This window comes from Mixophyes fleayi, chromosome 7, assembly GCF_038048845.1.
Source record: "Mixophyes fleayi isolate aMixFle1 chromosome 7, aMixFle1.hap1, whole genome shotgun sequence".
NCBI classification, from domain to species: Eukaryota; Metazoa; Chordata; class Amphibia; order Anura; family Limnodynastidae; genus Mixophyes; species Mixophyes fleayi.
In genome coordinates, this window is record NC_134408.1 from 87650158 (window position 1) to 87674961 (window position 24804).

Genomic DNA, 24804 nt, shown 5'->3' on the forward strand with positions numbered 1-24804 from the left:
GCTGGTTAATGTTCCTCAAGTTCAGTGTTCTAAAATGTTGGGGAATTATAGTTATGTTTGTCTGTTAATGTCGTCAGTTAAGACCTGGGGTCTCATGTTGTATAGCTTTGATTTGCTGACCTCATAATAAAATCGTGCTGTACCATAATCCTATTGTCAATCGAGATATCAAAGTACCCATATACTCACAGGAACTATGACCAAAAGTTATGTAAAATAAATGATCTTACTGCAAAAGATTTGGCTAAACTATGAACCATAAAAACAGCAATTACTAGCTAGATGTGCAACCTTAAAGTGCCTGATGGGGACGTAAAACCTGCATTATATGTGCATAGTCTCTAGTACATATTTAACTATTTGTTCTTTAATATTAAGATCCACGTTCCATACTCACTTGTCACACAGGTTTGGATCTGTTGACTGACTCAGCTTGTGGAGGATATCGACAATCCCGATTTCCCGTAGCTTATCCTGACGTTCTTGTGAACCTTTAGAATCGAGACACAACTGAGAACCTTTAATACAGCAGTTATTGTAAATCCATAATATACAATTAACCCCCTTCATTTGCTTCTAAAACATGCCTATTACAAATTCTTTCAGACCTTGTAATAGTGTGCAGAAGTTTCATTGTCTATTTATGCTACATGTGGTCATATTCCAGTTACAATACCAAATTATATTAATGCTTTAAAAGGTAGTGGTTTCAATCTATTTTCATAGACTCCCAAAAAACACACATTTTCCCTATTCCTGCATAAAATAAGCAGACGTATTTAAAAATCATTGCACTTCTTTTTACGCACTCAGTCTAGCTCTGTTAGTATACAGGTAATTGAGACACAGTACAAGGTGATGACTAGGTGGCATCGGTGCCCTAGCATGCTGGCAAAGATGATTCCTGGGATGTCAAACCTGTGCTGGCGATGCTTGTCGGCGCCAGGTACCCCATTACATATTTGGTGGGAGTGCATAGCACTTAGAACTTTTTGGGAATTAGTTCTTCTTATTGCTAAAGAAATTTTGGGTGTCGTGATACCCAATTGCCCAAAATGCTGGCTATTAAATGACAATAAAATGACCATTTCTTAATATAAAAAATCAACAGTTAAAAATCTCAACAACGCGGCAAAGGCCATGATTCCGGTCCATTGGAGATCCCTCAATATCGCTACCATTAAAGAATGGTTTGCCCGATTGGAATACTATAGGATAATGGACGATATACTTTATTCATCAATGGATAAATATAGGGAATATTACTATGTTTGGTTTGAGTGGCTTGAATTCAAGGATTCACCCTTATATTCTCAATGGAATAAGTGAACTCCCTCCCCTACCCAACCCCACCCTCAGCTTTGTCTCTCCTCCCCACTCTTTACCCATCTTTATCTTTCCCCTATCCCTATATGTTTTACTATTGAATACTAAATAGTATGTTATATGCCGGACTGTTGTCCCCCCTTTCTTTTTTTACTCTGTAATAAGAGGATTTTTACTCACCGTAAAATCAGTTTCTCTTACTCCACTGGGGGACACTGCAAGACATTGGGGTATAGTAGTGGGTGTGGGAGTTCAGACACTAAAAAACATCTATGATTTCTACTCCCCTCCTCTCTCAGTTTTGACTAACCAAGTGTACGCTAAGGAGTCGCCCTGAAGGGCAAAGATTAGAGGCATAAACATTCATATAACAAACTATTTACAGAGCAAGGGAGGGTGCGCAGTGTCCCCCAGTGGAGTAAGCTGAAACTGATTTTACGGTGAGTAAAAATCCTCTTTTCTCTTTCCTACCACTGGGGGACACTGTGAGACATTGGGGACATACCAAAGCTGCCCCTAAGGGAGGGAACGCTCTGGAACGGCTGCGCGCAACACTTTTCGGTCAAAGCTGGGCAGGGAATGGAACTGAGCGAACAGAACTGCCTCGTACACAGTGACCATAGTCCCCAGCAGCTTCATGCAGCTGAGCATTGATACATGAGGACGAGCCAACAGATTCCTGGTTCTGCGCTGGAGGGCGCTGATCTTGTCTTGAGGCAAGAAGACTCTCTGTAAAACCGTGTTGAACAGTAACCCCAGAAAGTGTATTCGCTGTGCTGGGATGAGAGGGGATTTTGTAATATTTAGGATCCACCCATGGTCTACCAAGAGCTCCATCGTGGTCTGCACATGACGAGCCAAGATTTCAGCCGACTGAGCCTTCAACAGAAGATCGTCTAGATAAGGGACTATAGTGATTCCCCTCTGTCTTAGAATACTCACCATAGTGGCCATGATCTTGGTGAATATTCGAGGAGCTGACGCAAGACCAAAGGAGGGGGGGGCCTGAACTGAAAATGGTCTGGACCCACCGCAATCGAAGCAGGCGATGATGATGACTCCATATGGGGACATGTAGATACGCATCCTTTATGTCGATGGAAGCCAGGAACTCTCCCTGTTCCATGCCTGCAATGACCGTCCGAAGGGATTGCATCTTGAACCGCTGGACAATTACTTGTTTGTTTAAAGACTTGAGGTTCAATATAGGACGAAAAGATCCGTCCGGTTTTGGCACCAGGAAGAGGGTGGAGTAAAACCCCTGACCTCTTTCCTGCGATGGAACTGGAACAATGACATCAGACCCCCGAAGCTTTATTACAGCCTTCAGAAGTGCTTGACGTCTGAGGGGGCAAGCGGGTACAGGCAACGACAAGAACCTGGGGGAGGTTAGTGTAGGACTATGATGTATCCTCTTGACACGACTCCCCGCGTCAAAGCGTCTGCCATGGCTGTCCACCACTGGCGCTTGAAGCGAAGCATACGTGCCCCCACCCCAGATACCTGAGTGGGGGCGGGGAAGCCATGCCGAGGGCTTATCACTAGGACGCGAAGCTCCTGTTCTGGAAACGCCCCTGCCTCTGCTACTCCCTCCTCTAGGGGCAGACGGCTGGCCCTGGGCGCACCACTCCTGGCTCGGGAGAAGGAGCGAAAAGAGCGAAACCGAGCCGGACAAGGTTTACGGGACCCCATGGGGAGAACATTACTTTTTCCCCCTGTGGCAGCTTCAATTACCTTTTTCAGCTCTGCTCCAAACAGAGTGACTCCATCAAAAGGTAAAACCTCCAGAGACCTTTTGGACTCAGCATCCGTGGTCCATGAGCGTAACCATAAGGAACGCCGTGATGCAATAATCAGGCCGCAAATTCTATCATTTACTGCCACTGCATCCATGGGTGCCTGCCCCACATAATCAGAAGTCTCCTGCATATGTTGAGCCAGGGAGAAGAGATCTGCACGCGGGGTGTTGTTTTGGATGGCCGAGACCAACTACTGCGCCCACATCTGGACCGCCTTATTTGCCCAAGCAACAGCCATTGTGGATCTGAACATGCTACCAGAAGCTATGTATGCTGATCGGAGAGCATAATCACACCTTTTGTCCATAGGATCTCTGAGAGACACCCGATCCTGTGTAGGGATGGCTGCAGAAGAAGACAAACGGGCGACCGGTGCGTCAACCCTAGGAGACGCCTTCCACTTAATAGCATCTTCCGCTGGAAGAGGATAAAGGCTCTTAAATCTGCCTGGCATCACGAACTGCTTACCTGGTCTTATCCAGGCATCTGTCACCATCTCCACCATCTCCTGGGATGGTGGAAAAGTTGCCAGTTGCGATTTAACCCTTTTAAAAATGGAAAAAACCTTCAGGGTCTGGAAACCCTAAGGTATGTCTAATACCTAGGATAAGACTGTCTACATTATTGGTGGATACAGACGCTATGCTGAGCGAGTCTTCCTCCTGCGTATCCAGCTCTATATCCCCTTACTCATCTGAGGAATGATCCGAGTCTGGAGAGCGTGCAGGGTTCACATCTCGTAGGACTCGTTTGGCCCTGTGGGAGAACGAAAGCAGGTGCTCTTCACTCCGAGCTGCAGAACCCAGAGATGATGTGCCTGCGCTTTCTATAGGGTTGCATTCCAAGGCCCTTGTATGTGTGGCCCCATGCTCTGCTGAGTGAGCTACGCTGGCTACCAGTGTATTTGCGGCAGTGTGTTCACGTACCTCTGCGGCTCATAACATCACCTCTGTAAACCTCTCCATGGCTGTCGCAAAGGATTTTACCCAGAGCGGCTTTTCCATGGATGCTGGTGTCTGTGCCGGGGTGGAACGCTCCTGTGCTCCGGCCTCACATACAGCGCAAAGACATCACAGACACCCCAGAGGATCCCTTGTCAGAGGTCCCTTTGTTAGACATATTTGAACAGTATTACAGTATCAACTGTTTATAACACAATTCACTAATATAATGTGTCTAAACAGCAAGTCTCTAAACAGTACAGCAAGATTTAAATACCAGATCTATATACTAGGTTACAAACTTGTAAGAGTACCGTTTTTCACCTCTCTACAATGTTCACAATCTGCTAGTGAATGCTCTAGGCTTTCAGTGGCAAAAAACAGGTATTTTTCACATATAATAACGATACCAAACCGTGGAGAGACAGAGAGAGAGTAGAGAATCAGCATGCAGCTACACAATGTATGCTCAAAATGGCGATCCGCGCTGCAGGAACTTCAGAGTATGGAGGGAAGGAAGTTCCTTCTCCAAATCGGCCCCTTGAAAAAAATGTCCGCTTCTCCCTCTCAGATCGATTCAGCGCATATTATGTATTGCTGTCGGATCCTACTGCACACTCGCTGATTTTATTGTGCCCAGGCAGCGTGTGCATTTCTCCCCTCCTCCTGGCAGTGCCGCTCTCTCTCTCTCTCTATACATACATATACATATACATTATATATATATATATATATATATATATATATAAAAAATGGAGGAGGATGCGCACAATAGTGTAGTACAGTATTGTATTGGAGCCAAGCATGAATCCAGAAAAGGAACCTAATCACCAGAGTGGAGTGAGCCAAAAATTTCACCATATAAATACCCACAATAACTGCTGTGGATAAAAGTGTAACATATATGGTGAGGAATCACACAGAGCCACATATCACTCAGATTAATCCCATTCAACAGTGTGCTAGGTAGGGACACACAGGTCACACTAGTGCAGAGATATGCGTACCAGAAGCCAAAACTTTGAGGAGCGGAGCGCACTGAACCCCCGCTGCTCATTGCCCAAGGTGGGGGGGTTAGAGGAGGGAGCTTTCCGGCATGTCCGTCCGCGGGATGAGATAGATCCTACATCTCACCCGCGCGACTTTCTGTGGCCCACTAATAGAGTGTTTAACTCCATGGGCACCAGAAGCCCTAATGGCACTATAAAACCTATGCTCGTTACTAGGGGATGGACTGCCGGCAAGAGGGTGCAAGGTAGCAGGGCACTGCCGCATGTTACCTTTCGCAGGGACCAGAGTGAAGGAAGCCACCGGAATGTTCACCCCTCTGGGTCCTAGGATCGATCCCCACGAGGCCCCCTATCAAAAGTAAAATAAAAACATGAAAATACTTTAACTAAACTAAGTATAGGCAGGAGCCTATACCCATAGTGACCTAACTCCTAAGGCACTAAATAAAAACCTGAGGTATCCACAGGAGAGGAGGGACATAGTAAAGGAGGGGAGTAAAAATCATAGAAGTTTTTTAGTGCCTGAACTCCCACACCCACTACTATACCCCAATGTCTCGCAGTGTTCCCCAATGGTAGGAAAGAGAAACCTTCAATTCATTGTTCAAATGCAAGTCAGGGATGTTTGTAAAAGCTGTTTAAATTTCAATAAAAAAGAGATTTAAATTGTTTTTTTAAAAATAAAAAAATCATTGCACTAAAACATATTTAGATTTGATGATTTTTAATATAATGTGTAGCCAATACACATTTTCTATTGTGCAAAGGTGCAATTGTTTTAATATTACAGAATGCTAAAGATAGCAGTCATTTTGCTCAACTGCAGTCCTACATCAAGAAGCTTATAGGGTTTGACTTAGGATTGAATACACTTGCCAATAAGCACTTGTAAAATAAGGGATCCTCGTACAGGTGCTTTTAAGCCTAGCCTAGCATTAGCTCCAACTATTCACCAATAAATATCTAAAACTACACCAATTTCTGACAATAGCAGAATCTTTAAGTTTATATAGATAGTACTTCATGTTAGAGGCATATATATATATATATATATATATATATATATATATATATATATATATATATATATACACATACATACATACATACATACGAAGTAACATTACAGATATGCACCAAAACTGGAAAGCTGACCCCGCTTATAATTAAAGCGTAAATTAAAATATAAAATTTAACTGAACAAGGGGAATTATAATAAACATTACAGGTGTGATTCATCAAGGCACGTATTCTCAATGCAACCCACGTTTAGTATTAAAACGGGTGGGAGATTTAAACCTTGTCTTAGTACGTATATAATAAACATGGCTCCCTATTCAACAGATTCTGGAGGACCAATTCAATAAGGTAGTGTTTATTACTCATTGCTGACGCAAATTAATCTAATTTACACTAATCTCTATGATCAGAATAAAAAAATGCTGAAGCAGTTTTATTATAACACTTTTGTGATTATAAAAACATAGTGGCACATCCTCTTCATTAAATATGCTAAAAAATGACTTAATAACAATCACAACTGTCATAGATAAACACTGGTACTAAAAAATATTGTTATAAACCACAGATACTTTGTTTTGCAAAGTATGTGTAAAAGTATGTGTATTTGTTTACTAGTTATAACACCAAATCTGAAAAAATATTTTTTTGAACAACAAACAATCCATACTAAACCTAAGAAAGGACTACTACTCTCCAATAGAATATTGCATTTTTATATAGTCCCATCAGTGAATATATATTTGTGATATATATAAAACCTCTATACGACAAGAATACATGAGATTGGGCTAGTGCGTCCTTTACCTTCCTCTTCATTCCACGTGAGGTTTGCTATGCAAAACATAGCAGCCAGTTGGAGCTTCAGGTTGGAATGACCCTGCAACGTGAAAACAGGATAACAGCAGTTGTAAATTCAGATATCACATACCCTTCTCTGTTTATGGAACAATGCCATTTTGAATGAAAATATATGTTTTTATAATCAGTTGTGGAGTATTTAGTTTAGTGTACCTGGAAATGTGCATATCATTCACTGGACTTATACATGTTTAAAGGTGCTGTCAAACATTTATAGATGTGTCTGTATCACTTGATGTGAGTACACAAGAATTAGTGTGCACTAAATAAAATTACTTGTTTCTTGGGGTCATGTAGACACAGAATATATATAGCCTTTACCTCATTTATATAGCTAATGTAACACATGATTTATGCAGCTTTCAGCAAATAGTACAAGTAATAAAATTGGAGGTCAGAGCCTTAATTGGGATCCCAGAATCAAATTGTCTCTTGATTGGCATACATTATATGACGGACCTCCCCTTTCATGGTACTGGAACAATGTCACATGGGCATGAGGTCATAGGTAAAAGATTGAGCACCATTAGTTTAGAGTAACGGCACCAGTAGTGTCTGAGGGAATGAATTGGAAATAACTGTGGATCCTAGTGTAATTGTTAGACCATTTTATACACTTACTATGACATTGTCAAGAGCTTTAATTTTACCATTTAACCTATGAATGGTGCTTGGGCACAAGCTTGCCACTTACCACATAATACTTTATTTTCTGCAAAATGTCATCATTTGTCATAATGAGATCTTTAGCTGTTGTCCCATCTGCTATGTTGGCGAGAATGCACAGTGTCTGGAAAACAAGCAATACAAGTCATATTACTGCCTGATCTACATCTAATCCTTTAACGTCTCTAAGTTCCATTGCCATAAATGGACACTTAACTATGTTAACTCTCAACACGCCATTTATTTATTTTTACAACATAAAACAATCTTATTGCTCAAAAACATTTACACAGGTCATGTCTTCTGGCTTTGATATACCATCACCACACAACAAAGTCCATCCTTCTTCATTGTAATTGCTGAAAGACAATATTTCTATTGTGTGAGTGCCCAGTACGCACTTCACAAATATTTCTTAAACACTTTCCAAACCTTACCATATCTGTATTCCTTGCCTATTTTCAATACCTGATGACATTATCACAATCAGCACATACTTGTTTACAGCACTGAGTAAGCTAAGAGAATTATTATAAATAGTCTAAATGAGCAGGTCCATCAAAGTCCATACTAACAAAAAAGCAGCTGCAGGACCTGTGTGCTTAGGATCAATCTTCAACGAAACATTGCTAAGACAGAATTAATTTAGACACATGCAATACTTTTACTCCAAGTAATAAACTAATTCCAAGGAGGGAGGCTCAAACTACTGTTTTTTTAAACTGAATTGATAAAATTTCATGCAGACATGTAGAAACAACTTAAACTCCATCGCCAGAGAATTGCTTTCCATTATCAATATTTTCCCACATATACCAGCCATGTGGGGGTCCCTCTATTGAAACACCACCATTACCTTAAAGAAGACAGATGCATATCCTCGAAATTTGATTAGACAGCCACATCTCATTGGAATTGAGCCATGGTTGTCTATTTAATAGTACCTTTGACGAAACGAGTTTGATAACACCTTAACCAGCCTGTCCTTCGTTTCTCACAATATATGGATTATAGCATGTACTTTTTATAGCCCTTGCTTTTGTTCCCCAGCTCAACAGAGTACAACTACAGTGTCTAATTGCATGTGGATAAGAGGACATTGTAGCTCACTGTAAATATGTATATGGTTTATTGTATCTTGTTGATATTGCATGGAAGCTGTTAGTCATTGTCCTTAAAGTGAAGCAAGGTGGGTTATGGGTAGGGATCAGGTTGCAAGATACTGGTGAAGAGGAAGGCTAATTAGTATCCATTGTTCTCACAAGAGTAGTCCAGATATTTGGTCTACAATCTAGCAGGGGAGTTTCTGTGGAAGTACAGCTCATCTCCATTCCCCTCTCCAACCCCATAGTCCAGGACTCACCAGGGGGTTTGCCCAGGGAAGGGAAACACAGTGGAAATTTGACCCTAGATATAAGGAGCCACTCCAGGGGAAAGGTGATGTTCATTCTGGGAATTGACGGCTGGAAGCTGCAGGGTGGCTGGTGGCTCTACCAGTGAAATAAATCGGCAGATTCATGGGTCGTGAAGTCTGGACAGCCAGATGACTAACTCCTTAAGCTAGTGGGGTAAGGGGAAAATTATGTGGAAAACCTGTCCGGCATTTATTTACTGTGTGTACATAATATTCTAGTATTGTTTTTATTACAATACATGTACTGTTGTACTTTTTTAACTGGATTTGCCTAAGTGACTAATAAGAACCTTAGAAGGTACTGGGTAGGCTTCCCTGGCATAGGAAGGCACCCCTAGGTGGCCAGCCAGCGTGAAGTGGGTAGCATTGGGCCAGATAAAACCGGTATCTTTACAGTACCAAATAAGTTCTATGTTACATAAGATACAGAACGCTGCCGATAACAAGTTCGTGTTTTCTGTTACCAGCAGTTTTCTGGAGAACTAGTGCTAAACAATGCAGACTGTGTTCTTCAACGGATTTACTGATAGGGAGTCTGGTGTGTAGGAAAAATAGAATTTTTATACACGCAAACTGCATTAGATATGAACATCGGCAGACTAGATCAATTCACTGATTCTCTGTTCATCAAAATGTGTCTATAGAATTCTAGAATTACCTGTAAACCACGTGGTATGAAGCAACAATACAAGGGAAGATTGAAAGCTACACCAAAGGTAATAGATTTTAATAGGTTTAAAGTAGTAACCATAGGTAATAGGTTGAAAGATTCTACTATAAGGGATGACCCAAGATGGCCATTCTGTAATGGTCTTGTCTGCATGAATTGTGAAACTTCTACATCAATACATGGATATTTGTTGATTTTCAATTAACTAAGAAAATGCCATACCTCTGTAAGTGTGAGGAATGCTGTTTTTATAACAATGTTCCATTGCATATCAATATTGTACACATAATGTTTAATAACAAGACTAAAAAAAATCTTCAAGATAAAAATGGTAACGGAAAGGTTACTGAAGACATAGTGGAAAATGCATTACATGCCTATGAGATTACCAGGACGGAAAGATAGGGAAATTAAATGATGGTGTCTACAAGAAAGAAAAAAACTGATGCAGTAGGACTTAATCCTACAGCAAATCAATAAATAAAATATGCTATGCATACACTTTACTGAGCTATTAAAATGTGTACTACTGTACACCTAACTTGTTAAACACCGGCCAGTGACATTAAATACTGCCCGTTCTTTACAGCATACCAAATTTATGCCTATAAAAGGTCACTATGCAGTATGGTTGCAGCTGGCAGAGAACTAGTGATAACTTACTTGTTCTTTGACCTCTATGTTATGCTCCCCTTCAAGGATGAAGGTCACTGCTTGCATGATCTGCTTCCCATGTGTGCTCATTATCTGGTCTATATGCTTAAAGTGCAGATAGGAGACAAAGAAAAGAGCAATAATGTTATCACTGAAAAATCCTGTAGGTGGGAGACAAGGGTTACGTCAATCTATGTGCCAGCAAAAAGAAACACTCTCTTCTGAAATAAGGAATTAATTGTATATTAATTAGCATATACACCATACATGGGTAAAATAAAAAACAATCACCAGAGTAATAAACCTTTGTTCATGTTATCAAATATCTTATGTAGTCAATTTCATAGTTGGCAATATACAGACAACAAAGTAATATGAAGGAATTGAAACAAACTGATTATGTTAATTAACATATAGGAATGATTACTAAAGGCGATACTTAATTAACGCATATGGAATGTGGCGTGTCCTGTAATATTGATGACAATTGCCTAAGAGTTTAAGATGCAAATCAGACTGGAGTACATAGATTACCTGCATTGTTGGATATGTAGAGCAGGCTCACTAGGCATGCCAATTAGGGTAGATGATGTGTTGAAGACGCATCTAATATGGAGTAGCATTGACTTGTAACTAAAAATGGGATATGTGTTGTACATTGTTTATGAATTAGAATTAAGCAAGCAAATACAATGCAATCTTATTTTGCAAATCTATTAATATACATTCTACAGAGATAATGATATCCACCTATGTGCATATTTCTCTGTTGGCCACCTAAGTTGTCCATTGACAACCATCTATTTAAGCAATTAAGGAACGTTCCTAACATCATGTCTCTCGGACTTACATCAAGGTTTTGGCTAGTCTCAATAACAGTACAGTACCATTATGAGAACAATTTCTGTACTAACAATATTACATGATCTTCATATTTTGTATTTGTTTTTAATTAATCTCATGCTATTTGTGGAAGACTTACTGGGCGCGTTGACAATAAGTTTCTAAGTAGTCCCAATGTTTTCATCAAAACGTTGACATCTGAATCCGAAAGTAGTCGAAACAATTGTTCTGTGTTCAAACCTCTTAAAATGTCTGATTTTATTTTCTGGTCGGCTTGAAATGCCATGTTCTGTGAAACAGGAAAGTTGTTATGAAAATATCATGAAACACCAGGCAGTAACACCTACAGAAAAATACACACCATTAGAGCCCAGATACCATTGACACGCAGGGCAGGATTCTCACTCAGAGTCAGGCTACACAGCAGTTCCACAGCTCCAGATTCCAGGATAGGCTGGAAGTAGACACATTAAGAAAGAACAGATTTAAAAGGAAGAATTCACATCTGTTCTATATTCTGAAACACAACAGTGCTAAGCAAAGAAAATTAATTTTCCCTTACTTCTGAACTATGAAACTAGCTCCCACAGTCCACATGCAACCCATACAGGCAATTATGGGGCTCCCAGCTATACTTAATATTCTATAGGAAAACAGTGAATGTAAAGGGAATAAGAAATTACCCAAGTCCCTGTACGGTGCTTGCATATAAAAACAGCAGCTAATGTTAATCTAGGAATAAATAAGAGTTCAGAGCTACTCCTGGCTTTTAAAAACCAGAGGCTCCATAGAATACATCAACGTGTATGTGACACTATATTTATATATATATATGGTGTTTTTCTAAAAATATCTGAACAAACAGTAGTTCATTAGGAAAATTTGTGCATAAGGAATAATGCACTCCCTACTGTAAATTTATACAGATATTAGAAGTCCACTAAGCTTACAGTGATCTGCAAATAAAGAACACTGTCTACCATAACTCGATGATTTATAATATCCATACAATATACAGAAAGGAGTGCTCAAATATCAGATTATACACTTTGTTTACAGTTGCGGCCAGTAAACACACACACAATATATATATATATATATATATATATATATATATATATATATACATATATATACACACACACATATATACAGTCATGGCCAAAGTTTTGAGAATAACACAAGTTTTGGTTTTCACAAAGTTTGCTACTTCTGTGTTTTTAGACCTTTTTTTCAGATGTTGCTATGGTATACTGAAGTAAAATTACAGTGTCAAAGGCTTTTATCTACAATTACATTATTATGCAAAGAGTCAATATTTTAATGTTGACCCTTCTTTTTGAAGACCTCTGCAATTCGAAATGGCATGCTGTCAATCAACTTCTGGGCCACATACTGACTGATGGTCGCCCATTGTTGCCTAATCAATGCTTGTCAGAATTTGTGGGTTTTTGTTTGTCCAACCTCCTTTTGAGGATTGACCACAATTTCTCAATGGGATTATGGTCTGGGGAGTTTCCTGGCCATGGACCCATAATTTGATGTTTTGATTCCCGAGCCACTTAGTTATCACTTTTGCCTTACGGCAAGGTGCTCCATCATGCTGGAAAAGGCATTGTTCGTCACCAAACTTTTCTTGGATGGTTGGGAGAAGTTGTTCTTGGAGTTTGTTTTGGTACCATTCCTTTTTCATGGCTGTGTTCTTAGGCAGAATTGTGGGTAAGTCCACTCCTTTGGCTGAGAAACAACCCCACACATGAATGGTCTCAGGATGCTTTACTGTTAGAATGACACAGGACTGATGGTAGTGCTCATCTTTAATTCTCCAAACAAGCATTTTTCCAGATGACAAAACAGAAACAAGGGCGCTGATATGAGACCTAAAAGTGCAGAAAAGCTGCCCCCACAATACTAGGTTACAAGCCTAGATAGCAGACAAAGAGGTAAAAAAATTAGATAGGGGGCTAATGGTCACGTTTAACAGTAAATTTATTAAAATACATAAAATATATCACATAAAAAATTCAATATTGTTATAAACATCAATACCACGGAGGATATACAATGGGAGACCAGATGTAACTATATAGACTATATTCCTGTCATACAGATTGCTCTTGAAAGATCAAAATATAGTATTGTTCACTTTTTCTCACACTAAGCAAATCCAAATACAAGGCATATGGTGAACTAGCGAGTCATACAAACAGTAAAATTTGTATATATATTCCTCAGCTAAATACAGGTTAAAATGTAGATTACAGCTGTTCGTGCATATGTGTCCAACCTGTAAATTAGCGACAGCAGAGTGGCAAATATTTCTTAAGCAGACTCTATTCAGATGTCATAATAATCATGCCCATTTAACAGTGTTAATATAGGCTCATTATAATGCCTATTGCCAGCAACACAGTCCCGCTTGTAGCTGAGTAATATTTAGGTCCGATGGAATGAACCGTAATCTGTATCTGTGTCCAGCGTGCTGCATATAATGACAGAAATTTCCTCTTAATAACCACAGCCTGTGTGGGGCTCACCAAACCAATATAGGAAAGATCGCCTGTTCTTGCTTGCAGCTCAGACGAGACTTCTTGCAAAGGCTTTCGTAACGCAGTCTGTAGAAAAAAATTTGTGTGCACTATTCAACAAACCCCGGGGTTATCTCTCCAATGGTAGAAAATATAATCAGAATGAATTAGCTTGACGCATTTCTCGGCTAGCGCCGTTTCATCAGAAGCTGAATAGATCTGAAGTTGTGTCCACGACATTTAAATTCACCCCCGGATCTCCAATAAGTAGCTTAATTGTGCTCAGTCTTGAGTAATCAGCTTTGTTAAGCTCAGCTACTTCTTGACTCCGGAGCCGACACACCTCTCAGAACCTCGCTAAATTTAAACAGAATCTTATAACAAGGTCTCTGTCTATAGATTATCTTCCAAAGAATCACTCTTGGCATCTTAAACTTATACTGCACATAAAAATACTCATAAAAGTTCGCATATTAAAGCAGCAAGTTGCCATTAACATTTCATAGATATATAACACTTCAGATTCAAATACATGCCGACCCATGTTCCTCATATAGATAGAACTTCAACAACCAAGTAAAAAGCATTACCACTAAAAAAAACTAATTATTCAGAATATTAATCACCAAATGAAAAAACATTTGAGCATTAATCACCTAATTTCCCGTGCTGATATCCCGGGAGGTTCCCCATCCAGGTACTGGCCTCATTCATCCTTGCTTAGCTTCTAGAGTGTATTAACCCTCTGTCCCAGTGCCACAAAGCACTGCAACTATCAGGCAATGTTTAACAAAATTATCAACAATGCTACCATTGGTTTTAAAGATGAATGGAATACGATCTTAAAGACATGCTCTTTTTCTTTGATTAATCTAATTATAAAAGAAAGAAGAAGGGAATTAAATGTATTGGAAGATGAGATTACCAATTTTAATATTCTGATTAATCCATTTAAGGATCAGGGAGAATTTATGAAGATTGAAGAAAAAATTAAGGGGAGGTTACATAAGGATAATGTAGAAATTATGAATAGAAAAAAGAAAAAGTTCATAAGGGATAAACATCTGTTGCTAGGAATACCTCAAGAAAAATTAACATCACCCAGTAAACATGCAACAGTTACTACAGATTCACATGGAAAATATACAGAAAGACAAAAAAAGAAAAAACCTAGGTTTCAGGACAGATGGACAGAGAATACATCTGGACCATACTATAGCCCTGTCCAGAATAAGAGACCATTTTGAGGAGTATGGAAGGGCAACAGTAGAGAATATGATAGAAGAGGTTTTAGAGAAAAAAGGGGGAGACATGCACCGACACAAACATGGAGGGAACCGCTTCATGGAAGAGAAGTTAATCATGATTCCCCAAGGGTAAAGTCTATACCTGAATTCAATATACCTACCAAGAATAGGTTTGACAGTTTAGCTGAGGAACAAAGTAGAGATGCACGTTCCCCTCTGACTCCATCTTTTTTAGATCGAGGCAGAAGAAAATGGCTAAAGAAATAATATCTAAGGCTAAAAATAATAAATACAGGAAAAGAGGAAAGAAAGGGGGTTCTAAAAAGAGGAAAAGGAAAAGGAAAGAAAGGATTAGTGTTAGCAACATGAGGGACTCCAATGACATAATTCAAGAGACTTCAACACCTTCGGAAGTAAATAACAAACCCGAGATGTCGAACATTTTTAATCTCAGTTCCCACGTTCTTACAGAAGGGGAAATGGCTCTTTTGAACAAAGGTTTGAAGTTTGCCCCCACCAATCCTATTGCTCCCTTTGATACGTATATAGATCTGCAAAAATTTGTGCGGAAAATTACGATTAAAAATTTTTTTTTTGAGGGTAAGACAAACAAAGAAAGTGATATATTAATGGGGAAGTCTGAGGAACAAAAGAAGTTCAAGAATAAATCAACTTTCTTCCCTTCTTATTTGAAGGGCAATTTCATTGATACTTTCAATGAGTTGGTTACAAAGGATATTAAATCTCTTAATGGTAAACAGAAAGGAGACAATAGGAATCGTTTGAACTTGAATATGAAGGAAAGGAGGGCCATTAAAACCCTGAAAGACAACCAACAGATTGTCATCAAACCCGCCGACAAGGGCGGGGGGGTTGTTATAATGGACAGGGAGAAATATGTTTTGGAGGTCCAAAGACTATTGAATATGGAGGGTACATACAAAAAGTTAAGAAAGGATCCGGTAGAACAGATCAGTAAGGACCTCAAAATATTTCTAGAAAAATATAAGAATATGGGTTCTATAGATGAAGATACTGTGAATTATATATTGATTCAATATCCACGAACACCGGTCATATATATACTCCCGAAGGTACACAAAGATAGAGAAAATCCACCGGGGAGACCTATTGTGTCGGGGTCAGGATCGATTACCATCAACCTATCGGAGGTTCTGGATTCTTACCTGCAACCACTGGCACAAAAGTCTAGATCGTATCTTAAGGATACGACTGATTTTTTGAGTCATTTATCAAACATCAATTGGGAGGATAATATGATACTAGTTACAGGGGACGTTAAGTCCCTATATACTATCATAACGCACAATATAGGGTTAGAGGCTGTAAAGCAAAGTCTGGTGGACACAACTCTTTCAGAAGAAACAAGGAATTTTATATTGGAGGGAATAGAGCTTGTGCTGTTTCACAATTATTTTAGATTTGAAGGAGAATATTTTTTACAATGTATCGGTACTGCGATGGGCACCAGGTTCGCCCCAAGCTACGCCAATATATTCATGGCCCAATGGGAAACAACACAAGTATGGTCAGGTCATGACTTTGGGGCGAGCCTGGTGTCGTGGCGTCGTTTTATTGATGATATTTTCTTCGTATGGAGAGGTTCAGAACAGGAACTACAGTCTTTCTGTGACCATCTAAATGGGAATGATTGTAACATCGAACTCTCATTCGAATGGAGTAAAGTTAGTGTCAACTTTCTGGACATTACGGTTTACATTGAAAATAGTCTCATACAAACCAAGACCTTCCATAAGCCAACTGATATAAACAGCTATATTGATTATAATAGCAATCATCATCGTTGTTGGCTAGATAGCGTACCTCTAAGTCAAATGACAAGAGTCAGACGAAACTGTACAGAGGGGAGGGTGTTTGAGCAACAGATAGAGGAGATGAAACAGAATTTCAGTCAGAAGGGATATACAGAGGAAACACTCAATAAAGCAGAGAAAACAGTGTATGATATCAAAAGAGAAGATCTTCTAGTCCCCAAGAATAAGGGCTTAAATAAGAACAGGAAATATGAATGGGTTTTTATTTCGGGTTTTAATTCTCAACATAAGCAGATGGAAAAAACAATACAAAAATACTGGTACTTGTTAAGGCAGGATACAGTGATAGGGCACATGATTCCAGAAAAACCAACCTTCATATATAGGAAGGCCAATAATCTAAAGGATAGACTCATTAGGAGTCATCTACCGGATGAGAAAAGAGTGTCAGATAGAAGCAGAGGGTTCCATAGGTGTGCTCAATGCATTGCTTGCAGAACGTGTAAAATGAAACAGAATAAAACTACGACTCTCACCTTAAATGGAAAAAAAATTCAGATAGAGCAATTTATTACCTGTCACTCTAAGAACGTAGTTTATGCTATCGAATGTAGCTGCCATAAAATTTATATAGGTAGAACTACCCGTCCATTAAAGGTGCGTTTAAGGGAACACCTCTATAACATTAGAAGAGGTTTGGAAACACATGCACTATCGCAGCACTTTAAAACTCACCATTCATGTTCTGATGAACAAGTTATTGGTTTTTGGGGACTACAGAAAGTAGAGGAATCATGGAAAAATAAAGATATTGTGGGCCATTTATCCAGATCGGAAATGAAATGGATTTTTAATGCAGACACATTGATTCCAAAAGGCCTAAACTCAGATTTTGAATTAAAGTGGTTTTTATGATAATGTCACATCATTATTGTGGTTGTTGTTTTAATTTCTAGAATATATGGAAGTTATTTTAAAAAACACCATTTTAGAATGTCCAAGTTGATGTTAATCAGTTAACAATGTCTATGTTTATAATTATCTTTTTATATGTATGTATTTTTATATTTTATTTTTTACTTTTTCATACTTCACTGTGAGCCATACAATCGGTTTCCCTCACGAACTTACCATTCAAACCACCATTGGAACAGAGACTAACTTTAGAGAAAAGGGAAAATAAGACTTTCGTTTCGGTGAGTCCTTGATACATTTCCAGCATGGACGTATGAATGAAACGGAGAATACTATAAACATAAATGTGACCATGGCAACGGAGATTGAGCTCAAACAAATGGGATTCCGGAACTTCCGCTTTTTCAACTATACAACCAAGCCTCGTTCTGATTAGTGGGTGTGTCCGGGAGAATAAATAGGACGCTGGGCTCACAGATTATTACACCTTGAAAAAGACCGCTATTAGGTTGAAACGCGTTGGTTTTGAACAGCTGAGTCACCGGGATTGTCGGACATACGCACGGATGGATGGTATCGATTGGGGTGAGGGATACATCCACCTTGTTGTTGCACGCGAGAACTAACCCGCTTTCCGGTACGAGCAACATGTATTTGTATTTTATTTGATGTTTTATAAAAGGTAATGCACCAGATTGTTTTTATTCTTTTTATTTTTGAGTGAAAATCGCCAAGAGTATTATTTGGATCAAGTGAAACATCGTTGTATCCTCTGAGGGCCTGATTATTTCTACTATTGTGTAAGCGCATACCCTATAGGGGGCCTCCACAGAGTGAAAACACGGGTGTCATATGTACCATCAATATCTGGCACGGGCATATAGTCATAATGGAGTGTTAAAGATTTATCAAGATCCTACTTTTGCCAACATACTTCACCATCAAAGTTTTCTTTCTGTGTATTATGTTTCATATTCTAGATTATTGAAATTTGGATATTGTTCCTATATGAAATATACATTCTTCTTCCCAGTGTGTGTGAAGACAGCGCCTAATGTATGTATCGATCTATATATGTCCATGTTATTGTAAAGTTGTGGTGAACTTTTTCTGATACAAGCAGGGCGGCATATCTTAGTGGAGCGCCACGGACACAGTTCAACATTGTAACATTTAACAAAATTATGTCTACAGGATGGTACAAAAGTAGACCTGCATCGACAAATTATAAATTATTTAACTCTATACAGTCATTGAGGCCATTTGGAGACAAGGTCTCAGCATGTGCAATTTTAACCGGAACAGAGCTCTTATTTTCCCCTTTATAGAAACTTGGGGCCAGTTTCTCCTTTAAATTCCTTGATTTTCTAAAGACCACCATTTTTTTCCCTTTAATCATATGCCCAATATAGTCATCAAGCTCCAAAAGTGACACATTTTTATCAATAATTTGCTTAATTTGTTTGGCGTAACAATTATATTGGGTGACAAAGGCCAAAGACCTGTCCCCTGGAACTCGTTTGCTTGAGTTTTCCAAAAGGCTGCGTCTATCTAGATTTTTGGCTTCATCATATGCCTTATCCAAAATGTAACTAGGATAACCAACTTCCGCAAATGACATATAATTTAGCAGCATGAAACTCATATTCTTCTTGCCTAGAGCAATTTCTCCTTATCCTTAAAAATTGACCCTTGGGAATATTAATTTTCCAGGGTCTGTGATGACCACTAGAAAAATGCAAATAATTGCACGTGTCCACTTTTTTCATATAGTTTTTGGTTATAATCATATTCTGATGGATACTTAAGGTTATATCTAGATAATGAATTCTAGATTGATGGTAATTACTAGTAAACTTATTAGAATTGAGATGAGAGACAAAATTAGAAATGGACTACTGGTCACCATCCCAGATAAAAAGCATGGTTCGCCCCATACGCTGAATCCCACACATGGGACTCCTCAAAGAGCCCCATATAGAGATTCGCGTAGCTGGGGGGCGAACCTGGTCCCCATGGCCGTCCCAAGGGTCTGGAGGTAGTAAGTAGAATCAAACAGAAAATAATTATGATGTAAAATGAATTCAATGGCAGACCATAGGAAATTCTTTATACCCATATCTAGATGATCTTGGCTGTTCAGAAAAACCCTTATAGTATTCAAACCTAAAGTATGCGGAATGTTTGAATATAAAGACACTACATCACATGTGAGGAAATAATAAATTGGCTTCCAAACTATACCATGGATCATTCTCAAAAAACTCGTAGTGTCTTTAATATGGGACTTTAGAGTTAGAACAATTGGCTGAAGGTAACGGTCTACAAAGGAGGAGAGATTACTAATTAAAGACCCGATGCCTGAGATTATGGGTCTCGCGGGCGGGTCAATCAGGGTCTTGTGAATCTTTGGCAAATGGTAGTAAGTGGTGACTACCGGATACAGATTATAAATATAGCCCATAGTATCTTTCAAAATTGTACAATCCTCAAGGGCATCTTCTAGTAGATGTTTTAAGGCTAGTTGATATACTACAGTAGGGTCACTTTTAAGCTTTGTGTAAAAATTAGGATCTTCTAATTGTCTTAAAGCTTCTCTGCGGTAATCTGCTCTATCTTGTATGACTAGCCCCCTCCCCCCCCCCCACCTTATCAGCTGGTTTTATAATGATCCCCTGATCCGCAATTAAATCCTTGAGAGCTTTTCTCTCTAAGGAAGACAAGTTATCTTTGTGACGTTCTTTAGTCGATTTTTCACAAAGAATTCTAAAGTCTTCCATGGTTTTCTTATAGAAGCTATCTATTAGAGGTCCTTTAAACTGAAGGGGGTAAAAGTTTGATTGTCTCTTAAATTTCTCCACCCTCGATGAAGTGTTAATATCAAATATATTTACTGGTGACATATTTTCAGTGTTACCACTCTCTTCTTCCAGAGACTCTAAAAAGGAAAGGGCTAAGTCATCTTCCTTATCTAATATTATAGGAAGAGCCTCATTGGGCATTCTTTTAATTTCCTTACTTGCAAAATAACGTTTCCTACTCAGGGACCGTACAAATCTATTGAGGTCAACAAAGAGATTAAATAAGTTTGGTTTACTCGTCGGTGCGAACTTCAGACATTTTTGAAGTAATTTTAATTCCGATTGGGTTAAAACTTTAGATGAAAGATTAAAGATTCCTTTACCATTTAGTTTATTCTTATGTTTTTGGCCTGATTTGAGGGTCCCTCCCCTGGATCCTCTAGTTCGCTTCCTCTTAATCTTTTGGATAGATTTTGTCCTTGACTTCCTTGATGGTAATGATTTGGGGAGGGGCCTCTTCCTAAAAAAGAGGCAGTAAGTGTCCTGGAGGGGGGTATTCTATTATACGTTTGTGTCTCTAATTCCTCCTATGAGTCTAAAATCCTATATCTAGATCGGTATTCTTTTTCCTCAAACTCAACTTGTGGACGGTCCTTAGTTCTGTCATCTTTATTCAAATGAGAGCGGTTAGGGTATCTAGGGCTAGCCCTACCTCTACTCGAATTTTCATAACTGAACCCCTTCTTTGATAATTGAACTGGAGAGATTTCCCATCTATATGTATGCATTCTGAATCTATCTCCCTGAGGTCGTTCTCTACTGGTCGTTGAGGATAGTCTCCTCCTTCTGGGGGACGAAGATCTATATCGGAACTTAGAGGACCACTTCTTTCCACTTTCTGAATCTTTTCTTCTCCCAATGGAAGGGTTCCTATACTTTTTATTATAGGTGCTCACTCTATCTTTATCATCCTTATCTCTTTTTAATTTCATGTCTTTTCATGTTATTAGGGAATTCTCAAAGTCAATAATTCTCTTGTTAATTTTATTATCTTGTTCTTCATAGCCTTCACAGGACTCGAACATTTGAAGAGCTTCTTGTATTTTTTCTATCTCTAATTGAGTAGACTCAACCTTAGTGTTCCTATGTTTAACCAACAGCCTCATAAGGCTGAAAGAGCAATTATCAAGGGCACTATTCCATTCCCCAATAAAACTGCCATTATCTTGAAAAGAACACGATTTAAACACTCGTAGTCCGCTCGGTATAATACCGGTGTCTATATATTTTTGCAGAGTAACAGAGTCCCACCAATGTCTAGTTTCGGAAAAACAGAGTGATTCCAATCTAGAGAATAAATAATTCATCTCTATAACTCTGTCTGATATTGTTTCTTTTGGTTTCAAATCTGTTTGGGAGGAGAGTATACATCTCCTTGTTAGTCTATCTGTTAAGCACTTCAATGGTGCCATAATAGATGAGGAAAATGGATCGGCAACAAACAGTATAAATTTACAGATATAAATCGTATGGTAAAATAGACAAAAGCAGGCCTCAATAAGTAGAATCCAAAAATAACAAAACAGAAACAAGGGCGCTGATATGATTTTTCCAGATGCCCCAAACAATCTAAAAGGGGATTCATCAGAGAAAATTACTTTACCGCAGTCCTCAGCAGTCCAATCCCTATACCTTTTGCAGAATATCAGTCTGTCCCTGATGTTTTTCCTGTAGAGAAGTGGCTTCTTTGATGGCCTTCTTGACACCAGGCCATCCTCCAAAAGTCTTCGCCTCACTGTCTGTGCAGATGCACTCACACCTGCCTGCTGCCATTTCTGAGCAAGTTCTGCACTGGTGGTGCCCAGATCCCGCAGCTGAATCAACTTTAGGAGACGGTCCTGACAATTGCTGGATGTCTTGGTTGCCTGAAGCCTTCTTCACAACTATTAAACGTCTAGAGCAGGCCTGTCCAACCGGCCGCCCTCCAGGTGTTGTGAAACTACAAGCCCCAGCATGCTTTGCCAGTAGACAACCTGTTGATAGCTGGAAGGGCATGCTGGGACTTGTAGTTTCACAACATCTGGAGGGCCAGAGGTTGGACAGGCCTGGTCTAGAGCTTCTTGAAGTTCTTGATGATCCCATAAACGGTTGATTTAGATGCAATCTTACTAGCAGCAATATCCTTGCCTGTGAAGCCCTTTTTGTGCAAAGCAATGATGACTGCACGTGTTTCCTAGTAGGTAACCATGGTTAACAGAGGAAGAACAAGGATTTCAAATACAAACCTCCTTTTAAAGTTTCCAGTCTGTTATTTTAACTCAATCAGCATGACAGACTGATCTCCAGCCTGGTCATCCTCAACACTCTCACTTGTGTTACTGAGAGAATCGCTGATCTGATGTCAGCTGGTTCATGTGTGGCAGGGCTGAAATGCAGTGGAAATGTTGTTTTTGGAATACAGTCCATGGCAAAGAGGGACTTTGAAATTAATTGCAATTCATCTGATCATTCTTCATGACATTCTGGAGTATTCTCAAAACTTCTGGCCATGACTGTATGTGTGTGTGTGTGTGCATAATTATATATATATATATATATATATATATATATATATATTTTTCTTTATATATAAGGGATGTGCACCGGCGACTTTTGGTGTCTCGTGTTTTGGATTCGGATTTTCTCGATGTTTTGGGTTAGGATTTGTTTCGCAAAACACCTGCCGAAAGGTTTTGGTTCGGATTTAAGGTTTTGGATTTTTTTTTGAAAAAAGCATAAAAAGTTAAAAAAATCAAGTTTTTGGGCTTATTTTCACTCCTACGCTATTATTAACCTCAATAACATTCAATAACAATCATTTCCACTAATTTACAGTGTATTCTGAACACCTCACAATATTGTTATTAGTCCAAAACGTTGCAACGAGGTATCTTACTGGACTGCGTAGTGGAGTGGTCCTCACAATATAATAAGAAAACCATCAACTGGTATGAATCGCACCAAAAAATGTACCTGGACTGCGTAGAGTAGTGGTCACCACAATATAATAAGAAAACCATCAACTGGTATGAATCGCACCAAAAAATGTACCTGGACTGCGTAGTGGGGTGGCCCCGGTACCCAATTTGATACCGGGGCCACAATATAATTAATACACCCTCAACTGGTGAGAACTCCAGGGAACAGATGGCGGACACCGTATGGACGTCTAAAACCAACATAGCAGTTAAGGGCGCAGTTCCTCTTTTTTGTGACTGCACAAACAATTACCGTAGTAATAGAAATGACAGTTTTTGTTTTTGTTTTAAATAGAGAAAGAAAGAAGGTAGTACTAGAAATGGCAGTTTTATTTTTGTTTTAAATATAGAAAGAAAGAAGGTAGTACTAGAAATGGCATTTTTTTTTTTTTAATTGAGAAAGAAAGAAGGTAGTACTATAAATGTCAGTTTTTTGGTTTTTTTAAAAAATATAGAAAGAAAGAAGGTAGCAATAGAAATGGCAGTTCCTCTTTTTTGGAACTGCACAAACAGTGATGAAAATGAAGGTGGAGCTGGTGGCATGTCACGGTCCTCTTCAGAGGACAATCTCCTGACCAGCAGGTATTTGCACCGCTGTAGACTTGTGTCCGCCGGAAACAGAGACACAACGTACGCTTTAAACCGAGGATCGAGAACGGTGGGCAGAATGTATTCCTCTGACTTTAAAAGACTGACCACCCTCGGATCCGGGCAAAACGTACGAAGGGCTTCATCTACAAGAGCTATATGCTTGGTGGAATCGCAATGATTTACCAGCTCCTCCCTCACTTTCTCCAGCTGCTTCTGCAAAAGCCTGATCAGGGGAATCACCTGACTCAAGCTGGCAGTGTCGGAACTGACTTCTCGTGTGGCAAGTTCAAATGGCTGCAGAACCTTGCACAACACGGAAATCATTCTCCAGTGCGCTTGACTCAGGCGCATCCCCACTCCTTTTCCTATGTCGTAGGTGGATGTGTAGGCTTGAATGGCCATTTGATGCTCCTCCATCCTCTGCAGCATATAGAGGGTGGAGTTCTAGCACAACACTACCTCTAGTTAATTTAGATTGCAAGGCTTGTAAATACTTTGAAGATAAAAAAAAGCAGGCTGCACAGACTGTGGAGCTAGAAAGTGAAATTAAATGGACCACGTTACTTTGGTGGCTATCTATGCCGTCCCCCCCCCCCCCCCCTACACTTGTAGTTGAATATAAAAAAAGCAGCCTGCATAGACTGTAGAACTAGAAATTCAAATATACAAAGAAATGGACAAAGGCTGCTTGGTATCTGTCTACAT

General features: G+C 39.3%; 1 protein-coding gene across 7 annotated transcripts in view; it reads right to left on the bottom strand.

Moving 5' to 3' along the window:
* The window catches only part of ARMC8 (armadillo repeat containing 8), a 106334-nt gene that overhangs the window by 13974 nt on the left and 67556 nt on the right, over nucleotides 1-24804 (bottom strand). For 4 of the 7 annotated variants that reach the window (XR_012678268.1, XM_075180067.1, XM_075180064.1 and 1 more), the window contains 6 exons: nucleotides 11566-11658; nucleotides 11344-11493; nucleotides 10371-10466; nucleotides 7652-7747; nucleotides 6904-6976; nucleotides 398-491 (listed from right to left, as the gene is read on the bottom strand). Coding sequence is in view for 6 of the 7 variants with exons in the window: in XM_075180067.1 (XP_075036168.1) it covers nucleotides 398-491; nucleotides 6904-6976; nucleotides 7652-7747; nucleotides 10371-10466; nucleotides 11344-11493; nucleotides 11566-11658 (602 nt within the window). In the remaining variant the exon portion in view is untranslated. Of the gene's footprint in view, nucleotides 1-393; nucleotides 511-6903; nucleotides 6977-7651; nucleotides 7748-10370; nucleotides 10467-11343; nucleotides 11494-11565; nucleotides 11659-24804 lie in introns of those variants that run through there. The other 3 variants (XM_075180062.1, XM_075180068.1, XM_075180065.1) reach the window with 2 other exon arrangements.